This window comes from Gobius niger (assembly GCF_951799975.1).
Source record: "Gobius niger genome assembly, chromosome: 4".
NCBI classification, from domain to species: domain Eukaryota; kingdom Metazoa; phylum Chordata; class Actinopteri; order Gobiiformes; family Gobiidae; genus Gobius; species Gobius niger.
Genome location: NC_136855.1, coordinates 4,587,727 through 4,598,943, shown reverse-complemented (window position 1 = coordinate 4,598,943; position 11,217 = coordinate 4,587,727). Strand labels below are relative to the sequence as shown.

At 43.5% G+C, this 11,217-nt stretch overlaps 1 protein-coding gene across 1 annotated transcript; it reads right to left on the bottom strand.

Annotated features, from left to right (window-relative positions):
* Positions 1 to 1,828: 1,828 nt before the first annotated feature.
* Positions 1,829 to 6,874, bottom strand: ccnd1 (cyclin D1). The gene is made up of 5 exons (XM_079554930.1): positions 6,553 to 6,874; positions 5,022 to 5,237; positions 3,646 to 3,805; positions 2,817 to 2,965; positions 1,829 to 2,712 (listed from the first exon to the last, which is right to left on the bottom strand). The coding sequence occupies exons 1-5, from the start codon at positions 6,748 to 6,750 to the stop codon at positions 2,551 to 2,553; spliced, it is 885 nt and encodes a 294-aa protein (XP_079411056.1). The 5' UTR covers positions 6,751 to 6,874; the 3' UTR covers positions 1,829 to 2,550.
* Between the last annotated feature and the right edge of the window lie 4,343 nt (positions 6,875 to 11,217).

The window sequence follows — 11,217 nt, the reverse complement described above, 5'->3', positions numbered from 1 at the left end:
CATGCACACGCACATGCTTAGCACGTGCACGCACACACACAGACCTGAAATGAAGAGCTCACGAGAGTGCTACAGCCTTCTAATTCATCATTTATTGTGTTGTAGCTGACACAAATGAATACACGGGTTCACAGCTGAAGTAGATACAACCATGAGAAACGATTTGCAAAAACAAGAGTCTATGGCTTACCAAGCGGTTCATCTATTTACAAACTTAAAAGGACTGACAGTTGGAAAATGGGAGCAACATTTGGACATATTATTCTATATAAATATCAAGAGGGGAAAGGAGTGCCCCTATGGGCCTGAGGGGGGATAACGTCTCTTTCACAGAGACAGCTTAACACTCAACAGAGTTACATTTCCCATCATGGTTATGGCACCAGTTTGTGCTCATGCCCTGGCCTCCAGCAGAGATCCAGACTGTCACTGAGGTATGTGGAGCAAAGTCTCACTTTCCTTGTTTTTGGAATAGTACGGAGAATCATTCAGCATAAACAAAACAACATACAATCTACATCTTACAACAATGAGGATGTCAATAACACAATTTTCTATGAGAAAATTCAACCCTAGAATGGTAGGATATTGACATTTATATGTACTATATCAAAACAACCAAAAATGTAGCAGCAAACAACAGGAAAAAGCATCATTTGTTTTGTCTTTTTCATTTCATTTTTCTCTTTTATCTTAACACGTAGCTGGGATTTATTTCTATAGCAGCGGAAAACAAGGAGTGTTTTTTCTCCCAACTCTCTCCTCAACATCAGTGCCCTCTCTCTCAGGGTCCTCGAGGGTCAACGTTTGTGATCTGCCTGTGATTTACAGAGAAGCTCGCACACAGACCTTCTCCAGGGCAAAGCTTACGCATCCCGTTACCTGTCTCGCGCCGACGCTCGCTGAAGCTGCGTGGACTCACCCATGGTCACCTCACCCCTGTCGACTTTCACATCGTTTAGTTGAGGCACGTGTCCCAAAAAAAAAAGAAAAAAAATGCAGCCCACGTTTAAGTTTTGTGCAAAATCTTGTCTAACATCGTTTTGTATTTTGTAGCTTTTTGCCCCTTCGTAAAGTCCTTGAGCTGAACGAAGTGAGCCAGAGGAGCATGGGAGAGGTCCATGCTCGGGATTCTGTGGCAGAGGTTTGGTTGAATCAGCGCACTTCATCAGCATACGCAAACTAGAAACCAGTTTAAAAAAATAAATATGTTCTTAATAAAATTAAAAAAGTATTATGTCACTCCTATAATAATACTTCCTTTCACCCTCGTTTTGCTCCAGTCAAACCAAAACCAAAGTGGTCGGCTATGGCGAGCCGCCTCTAAAATGCTCTACTGGTTATTTATTATTCGTCCCCATCCGCAACCACTCCGTCCTCCGCTCCATCCTCTCATTCTCATTCCAAACTCCCTTACTGTGATTTTTTTTTTTTTGTTGAGCCAGCCACGCTGACTAAAAGTGCTTTCTTTTTAGAAATCAAAGTTGGAATTGAAATTAGATATAACTACTACATGAAAGAAAGGAGCAACTGTAGGCTGCTGTGCGTTGGTCAAGCTGATGAGAATAAGAATTAACCCAGGGCCGTCGTTGAGACTGAAACGATCCCAGGACGTCGGTGCCTTCACGGGCATTCTACGGGACCACAGACTTTTGTCTCCCTGAAAAATGACACTCTTGTAGGCTTTCTCTTTAAATCCATTCACTCTGATCAAAACTTCCGACCAAACACTTTCCTAAAGACCCGTTGTTTGGTCGAACTTTGCCTTGATGACAGGGTCATGTATTTTCACTCTTTAAATGGAGAACAGTCATTTGATTAGGGTCAAAACTGCCCAAAACACCGACGTGTTGATTGATTGGCACAGGACGAGAATTACCTGGGGACCTCAGACTTCGCAGAATCATGGAGGGGAGACAAATTTGCGCAGGACCAGAAACACTATCGAGACCTGTGTGTTTTTGCATTTTACCAGAGGTCCCTTGGTGACTAGAGTCCAATGCCAATATCAGCAAGCCCAAAATCACAGCCCGCCACAGATCTACACTTGAAAACGTGCAGAGGAATAAGACTAATTGGAAAAGATCTAAAATGATATATAAAGTGTCTAAACATAAGCAAGCAAAGGGGTATACGAATGTCAGCACTGCGACAAACAGGTACAAGTCTAAAATGTTCTAAATATAACAAACATCAAACATAGCCCCTGTCTTTAAGAAGAAGAGTTCAGGTCAATACCCTGGAGACAGACTACGAGGGCCTCCACCACATGTGGAGGTTTCAGCCGGCCAGTCTGTGGCAATTTGAAGATTCCTATGGTTTCAAATATGAGGGACAGATCCACTGAATGTCTCTTTGCACGGCCTGGGGTCCAGCCGTCAGCGCTGCGGTCCCTCATCGGGGTCGGGGACATTGGCAGCACATGGGGCTTAGGGACCACACGTGTCTCTGTACGGGCCCCTCCTGGTCCATGGGTGTCCATTAGTGCGCAGAAGCGTGTGCGTTTGCCTCCGCCGGTGACTTCTTCCCCGCGTCCACACGATCCAGCGGTCAGATGTTGACATCTCGTACATCTGTGGGCGTGCAGGACAGGTCCGCGCCCTCGTCCATGTGTTTGCTCTCTGTGCTGCTGCCGTGGTGCTGCTGCTGGGCCTGCCTCAGACTGGACTCCAGCAGAGCCTCGATCTGCTCCTGACACGAGCGCAGGCAGTCCTGAACACAACATTACTGTTATTCACACACTCTCGTCTTCAAACGTAATCTGGTTTAAAAATGTCCAATGCTGGAGAGGTAGACATCATTGTGTGCGGACGTACCGGGTCGCAGCGGATGACTTGGGACAGGAAGTTGGTGAGGTTCTGGCAGGATAAGGAGGCGTCCTGGCACTTGAGGTACAGGCCCTGAACCGCAGCCACCACGCTCCCCGCGGCCACCATCGACGGCGGGCTGGCGATGAACTTCACGTCTGCACACATGACACACAACATCAGCCAAATCCAACACTTCCCACGTTTAGGGTGGTTTGTATCGTGAAGAAAACGGCAGTGACAGTGTTTTATCAAAGAACATGGGAAATAGCATCAATCAATAAATCAATTTAAACAATACATTTCTGACATGGACATAAGAAAATGTACTTTCTGATGATTTAATGCTGTCATTTAAAAATAAGGCTTTTAGATAGAGAGCCAGGTTTAAATGTATGGGTTTGTTTTGATCTTTAGATAGTCATTACTAAAAAAGGTGATGGAGCTGTGGAGGAAAAATGGCCCTCAGTGTTACAATTCCCAAATCTTTTTTCTATATCTTGAAGAATCTTGGTTTTTCAGGTGACAGTTTACGAAAGAATACAAACTGGCGCAACATGAAAATTGAAAACGTGGGTTTCGGTGTCTTTTTGGTGTTCGGTGTCTCTTCCCTGATGACAGCAATGTGCTTAAGTCCAGAGTGAGTGTGGACCAGCTCCCTCTGTCACAGTTAGAAATTAGAAATGAGAAAATCCACACTACACTAAACTTTTGGATGTTAAGCTCCCTGTGTTTTTGGGTTATCTTGTGTCAGCAACAATCTGAGTCATATGGCGGACCTCTGTGACTGAATGTGAAGTCCAGGAGCCGTAGCCCTGGTGAAGGAGAGCTTCAGTACCTGTTGCACAGAGCGCGACAAAGGTCTGTGCGTGTTTGCGGAGGATCTGTTTGGTGGACGGGTGGATCTTCAGCTTGTACAGGAAGTGCTCGATGAAGTCGTGAGGAGTCACCGAGGCCAGGTCCCACTTGAGTTTATTGAGAAGCAGCAGCTCCATTTGCTGTGGAACAGAGAAGAGGCATTATTAACATGGAACTCTAACATACACACAGACACACTGCTGCTGACTGACTCCCTGATATTAGCGCTAACACTTCATCTGAATGGTAAATAATCAGGTTGCTTAATGGTTGATGCTTTTAGTTTGGTCAGCCTTGTATTGGCTCTGATGGAGAGAACAGTGTAAATATTTTGTGAGGTAAACCACAGTTTCACGGACAATAACAAATACAAAACACCTGACATGATGTACATTTTGGCTTTTGGCTCTCTAAACGATTATCCATTCAGAAATGGGAATGAGCCCCACACGTAGATCTGCCACCAACCACGTCCTAATCAGTGCTAGTGCAGCCTCCGGTAGTTAAAGCTCAGTGGCTGAATTCTGCAGGGTCTTCCAGAGGGACGTCCCACTCGGGCCTCGTATGCAGCTTAAGAAACCCCCCAGGTCAAAGATGGTGAGACTTAAAGCACTAACAACGCCTTTCCATGACTTCACATGTATTCTTTGTGACCAGAAGGTGTCACTGTGGCCTGCCCTTTTCTTGCACTTTGGTAAGACAGAAGAGGAGGGCACTGTGGAGAAGTCAGAGCTGCCATTCAGACAAACTCCATATTCAGACAGCAACAGTCAGACCACTTGTTCTGCTCGATGACAAGTTACTTCGCTACTTTGTCTCGGCCGGTTCTGGCGGGTGTGACTGAGGCGGATTAACCAATCAAGGAAACATGTGGTTTATCAACACCAAAGTAAATCATGCTCAGGCACAAAAGAGTCAGAGAGAGCGCCAAACTCTTTTCATTTCAGGCCAGAGAGGTTGGTTCTGAATGGTGCAGCATCTGAGTGTTCCACATTGCAAGAACACATCCTAAATGTTGGATCAGTACTAAATAAGTCACGAGTAAATGATTAACAACATGTATGTGAGAGTTTTAAAACCTTTCCATCCAAACACAGAGCTGTATTCTCAAACTGTGTGATGCCAGTGGTTTCCATATAGATGTTGCGCCTTTAAACTCTTAGAATTAACTTAAAGAGATACAGTCTAAAGGAGAGTGGCGTGTAATGGTAGCTACTGCTGGAAGTGAGAAAGTTGAGGAGGGTGGTCACCAGAAGGGCCATTATCTGGGGACATAGCAGAGTAATGCCTGCCTTCTCCTGTCTCCTCCTCAGCTCACTGTGTTATGCAACATCCAAGTCTGCACAGGCCCATTACCAGCAGTTCGGCGGGCTCCACAGAGTTGTCCGTGTAGATGCACAGTTTCTCCGCCGTTAAAGGGACAGTCTCCTTCATTTTGGACGCCAGAAACATACACGTCGCGCCCAGCAGCTGCAGCCGCGCTTTCCGCGTGGCCTCCACGGATAAAAATCGGTCCAAATAGTTCATAGCCAGCGGGAAAACCTCCTCTTCGCATTTCTGCTCCTCACAGACCTGAAGGAGGAGAGAGGGGCTTAGAGACATGATGCAAACCAACTCCCAGACAGACATGGGCCTGAGTGCTGCTCTTTGGTGCTTTCATGAACCATAGGGTCTGGGCTAGGCTACAAGGACACAGGCCTGCACCCAAATACAGTGGAATCAATGAAATGGATCATTATTGTTGAACTGTTTGCTGGATTTGAATGGCATATTTATGTCATGTAATTCATAGTAATAATCAGCCATTACGGATTTATTCTATTGAACATAGACAATAATAATGCTTTTACTTGTTGATCATTAAAATGAGGCTGAATTAGTTCGCAGTCACTTCTGACGGAGACACAAAGGCGGCGTCGAAGCAAGTTTCACTCTCTAATTTCAACTTCGTCATCTTTTCAAAAAATCTTCAGAAATATTTAAAAATTAGCGACAGGATTATAATTCACATGACAATGACCCTCGTTAAACGCCTGTTCGAATGAGAACAGAAAATGTTAAATTTGTTCAACGCTGAAATTTAAAACGAATTAATTTGTAGAAGTGCTCTCCCCGAGCTGCACGCGCCGCTTCCTCCGCCGCTGCGCAGCGCACTTTCAAAAATTAATTAAAAATGTCTATCGTGCATTGATTTGGACAAAAAGTTGATGTAAATCTGCAAAACCATGTCACCTTTCAAAGCCGACAGATCGGCTTTATTAAAAACCCGGTGATTTCTATTAAAAAGCCTTTTTTCAGCCACGACCTTCAGAGAAAGAGCCGAGTGTCCAGAAAAACTCCCTTTTAGCCCTTGATCTGACGGAAACGAGCCGGACCTGCTCATATTTCGAAGTGTTATCATGAAAAGTCCTGTGTGCCCTGTCCAGCCCGGCCACTGTCACTGACTGCCATGGTACACATTTTTAATGATATTAAAATCCTTCTCTTACGACGACAAGATGGCGCGTACACTGGCACGAGCGCACTGCATACGTGTACATCGCTGTAATTTTACAATATATTTTCACATTTAATCACACTTTAATGTGTTGGGCAGAGTCCCGCTCTGCGCTCTTTGTTAACAAGTGTTTTTTTTTTTTTTTTTACTGCAATAATAGTTCTTTGTCGACTTAAAGAGAAGGACCACCCAGCTTCATGAAAACAGCCTACTTCGAGCCTACAGCGTTTATGTAACACTCCAACTCAAATAGGCGACATCAAATGATTGACTTAAACATCACACACCGCCATGGACACTTCTTTCTCCATGAGGTCAGCAGAAGCAACAAGCTAAACTAAGTTAGTCACGATGCGCACGAGCACAAAGTTGCATCAAAAGAAAACCAACCTCTAACATCCATGTGGCAACTATTTTCCTCATTTTGGGCACTATCTCTCTCTGAACACACTTGAAGTAGTTGGGGGACGGCAGGTAGCTTTCCTCCGCCTTCAGCATGGTCTGCAGCACTCTGTCGTTGAGCAGATTCCCGTCCTGGTAGGCTCTCCGGATAGAGTCCACCTCGCAGCACAGCAGCTGGTCCTCCATGGCCCTTGTTGACTTTAAATCCCTGTATTGTTTGTTTCCGCGGAGCAGGAGAGCAGGAGAACCGGAGAGCAGGAGAACCTTCAGCCCTCTGCGCAGCCTCCACTGTGTCTGAGCGCAGCGCAGCGCTGTGCCAGACAAAACCAAGTCTCAGGAGCGCGCACGCTCCGCACACACCAGTGTATAAGGAGCGCGCATGAGGCGTGCGCGGTGACGTCAGCTGTTAGGAGGGGGATCAAAGAGAGAGGAGTTTGAGGGACGGGGCCCCAGGCCCGGGCCCCTCCTCCTGCGGCCAGTAGCGGCTGAGGAGGAACTGGGAGGTCCAGCTTTGTCCCTCATGGGCAGCGATAGGGGGCGATAGAGCCCTCTGGAGGCGAGCATGAGGGGAGCACATGGACACTGGCTTCATGCAGGCTTCTCTGTCTGATGCGGTCGCCCTGCTGTAATAAAGGTGAACAACAGCCCGGCCTACAGTGCAGCAGGCACCAAACACTCACACTTTTGGAAGTTTGGCCAAGGTTTGGAAGTTTGGAATGGGCTCTGTTTCATGCACATGTTGAAAGACAGAGTCACATGAGTGCATGTCAGTGCCCAGGCCTGTTATAGGTTTATTAGAAAGCCATTGTCCAGATTGTATAGTCAAGGCACACTCAGGCGGGAGGAGACTCCTGTTGCACCAATGAGAGCAGTGGCTGTTACTAGGCAGATGTCGGCACAACTTTTCATGTGGGGAAAAGTTCAGTGCACTGGAAACACTTGACATTGTTATTGACAACCCAATCAAAGTCCTTTGACGTGCTATAGTCTGAAATGATCAACACAAGCGTCCACAGCTGCTGCCGCATGTTTGAGAGAGGAACATGACCATCTCGAACCTCACGTATGTGTCATTACACCTTTATGTCGGCACAGCACCATGGGCTTTAATCCAAACTGCACAGGATAGTTTACTGTGAATTGGATCTTTTCACATTCCTGGAATTCCTCTTTAGGCTATTGGTTAGACTACCGTAATGCCTCGTGTGGTGGGACCGAGGGGGGAAAGTTTCACACTCTTCATGACAATGTACACATGAAGAAAACGTGTTGTTTATTACATATATGTGACCAGTATAGTCGCATCATATAATGGCTGTATGTCCGTACTATTAATGGCAGGTTGTTGGTTGATGCCAGTTCTTTATCGCTTTTTATACTGCGATTTATTTGTCTTTCTTATTAAAACAATGCTTTACTGTAGTTTTTTAAAGTGTATTATAAATAAGTAAAACTATATAACTTGAATTGGTGGAACAACACTCAGGTTACAGTCCTCTCAATTGTATTGGGGAATGTGCTCATATCTTTTGTAAAGTTTCTTTTGTGTGAGCCCAGCCTTGTGTCTGTAGCACACCTCGTCCTCCAGGCCTCGTCCCGCAGCTCAAAGCAGGCAGCAGTGGGAGACAAAGAAGAAGGAGCATGTGACTTTTGCTGTGAGACTCTTCCAGCAGACTTACGGTACAGTGGCAGGATGTTTTTAAAGGGACAGGACACAAACGCTCACATTGTCACCTGTGGATTAAAAAGGTTCTGGCATTTTGTTTTCCTTCATTTAATGAATGAAAGTTTGGTCCCATGTAAACGTGAAATCACTGCATGCTAAAAGTATGGACTTTATTAGCTATTGTGAAAAGAGATTAAAGCAGCACTGGAGTTTGAGCCTGTCTGTCTCCTGAGCTTACAGATGTTATTAGCTACGTTTCCCTTTGACATGAGCGCATTACTTTATGGTCTAAATCATGAAAACACAAAATGTCAAATGAACAGTGTTGTTACTCGTCTTCAAAGCGATTTCAATAGGATTTCAATAGCCTGTAACACCCAGGCATGCTCCTGACGTACATGAGGCTACTGGTTCACAATAGATTAGTAATGACATTTTCTGACCCTAAAAACCACAGCAGAAATTATGATTTGTTGTTTTTTAACTGACCTTTTTCTCATACTTACACCCCGCAATAGAATGCACACAGTTTGAAAGGCAAATGAAAACGTGACAACGGACGGTTTGGTATAGCAGTCCTTTTTGCGTGTTCAAATACAGTTTGACTGTTTTATTCTTGCACAAAGTTTTAAAAATGAATGTTGGCAGCATTTACATTTGCTACATATCCAATCAATAATGGCTGAGACTGGTCCAGTCTGTTAGTGTGACATTAAAGAAAAGGTACAGCCTATTCTAGAAATCCAACAGAACATACACATCCTGCTCAGTTTTCCTCTTTAAGGCTAAATGAAGGCATCCTAAAAGTAAAATGAATCTTTTGATGTTATTATGTTTATTGGAGCTTTGCCTTTACAGGGTCTAAGTGTTAGCATAGCATTAGCTGCTCTCTCCATCTGCCTTGACTTAGCAGCAGTGTTCACCACCTTCTTCTCCAAACATCAGACATGACGCTCATTGAAGTGGCAAACTTGGCGGTGTCTCAGTCAGGATTAAGTCATTTCTTCCCAGGGTTCCATAGTTAGCATTCCAGTGGTTAGCATTCACTGTATCACTGTCCCATCCATCCATCCCTCCATCCATCCATCCATCCATCCATCCATCCATCTTCTTCCACTTTGCCGTTTCCGGGTCGTGGGGGCAGCTGTTGGAGTTGCCCAAAATCACCCTTATGGCTCCTCCTGCAGGTGGTGGGTCCACAGAAGGACGGCCTCACGATTAACCGGGCCTGTTGGTCTCTCATAAGGGGCTTCTGTATCACTGTCCCATGTTCAATAAATATTGTTCATGCTAAAAAGTACAGAAATACTTTAGATAACTAATTTGATTTAAATCGAAGTGAATTATTTGAAGTGTTGAAGAGGAAAATCCATGAACAAATGTAGCTAAAGTCTATGCAACTGAAATAACATTTGAAAAACTGCGCAGACATTATTTTCTTGCCAGATATGACATAAGGTCAGTCACAATTATCAAAGAGTCATGACATAACTCAATAACAGTATCAAGGAAATCAGTGGTGTTTCCATTTGATTACATTGCACTGGGTTAGTCACAAGATGGCCGCCAGAAGTTTTTATTTTATTTTATTTTTATTAATTGTTTTATTGCAAAGTCAAATGACAATGTATCTTAATCAAAATAGGCAATACAAATGACTGCTGTGCATGAAATCTAAGCAGCATCAAAAAATAAACAAAACAAAATAAACATTTGTTACAAAAACATCAGGGCATTAGCTCATATATACAGATAATTTTTATACAAGGACATCCGTTCATTTTTGAAAGGAACAAAATTGGGATTTACATTCAGAAATCTACATCTATGTAAATAAAATTTACTCTATATATTCTACCTTTTTGACACAATTATAATCCAACATGGGTACATTGTTCTTTACCTTCAACCAATCGTATAAATCAACCCAAAAAGATGGCCGCCAGAAGTGCCATTGGTTTCAACATATTCCTATGACCATGTCCTATCTAGAGTTTTATTAAAGATCTTTGAGTAGCATCAGTAGCAGCATTAGTAATATAGCAGGCGCACCATAGGTAGGGGCTGTATTAACAGTAGCATTAGTAGTAAAGTAGTAGTAGTCATGGTGGTAATAGTACTATTTCTTGTAGCAGGAGGGGCGCTTTATCAGATGTTTCAGCCCAGTCCTGCAACTTTAAGTGCTTTTTAGGTGGTAGAACATGACTTGTGTTTCCATAACAAAGGGCTTCATGAAATTATTCTGCCAAGATAAAAGCTAGAGGAAAGAAGTAGCTAAAAAGCAGCTACGCTAACAAACTAATGTGGCGGTGGCAACAACGGCTAAATGCTAATGATCGGCAAAATCAATGTTTACAACCGCTGTATGATGCTGTGAAATATGACATTAATGTTAAAACTAGGCAGAGAGAGATTAACACATAGTCGACTCGTCTAAAATGATGTATGAATATAATGTGTGCATGAATAAAAAAAAGCGTCTTTGAGTGTCTAGAAAAGCGCTATACAACCAATGCATTATTATTATTATTATTATTATTATTATTATTATTAAATTTATTATTATTATTATTATTATTATTATTATTATTATTATTATTATTATTATTATTATTATTATTATTATTGTATTAATATTAGTGCCACAGTAGTTGACTTGTTGACTGGTCTGTAAATGCCCGAGGACTAGATCATGATGGACCTGTCACTTCCTGAGGGTTTGTGCGACACATGCTTGGGACGGGTGTGTTACTGTGCATTTGGGATTGGCCGGGATCGTTGTGTTCTGGGAGTTGCCACGCTGTTGTTCATTTTCCACTGTTGACTCCTACCATAATCAAGTCATTATAACACTTACAAGGGTGGGAGTTTATACGTTTTACTTCTCCCCACTTATTTTTGAAGTTTAAAGAAGTACAGGAAACTCATGATTTAATCTCATTTGATTGGGGGGGGTTTGACCTGTGTTACCACAGCCCCTTGGCTAC

Coding starts and splice junctions, on each gene's coding strand:
- ccnd1 (XM_079554930.1), bottom strand. CDS start 6,750: ATGGAGGACCAGCTGCTGTGCTGCGAGGTGGACTCTATCCGGAGAGCC. Junction 3,806..5,021: donor TGGAGCCCGCCGAACTGCTG/GTAATGGGCCTG, acceptor TCTGTTCCACAG/CAAATGGAGCTGCTGCTTCT. Junction 2,966..3,645: donor TGTCGCGCTCTGTGCAACAG/GTACTGAAGCTC, acceptor TCATGTGTGCAG/ACGTGAAGTTCATCGCCAGC.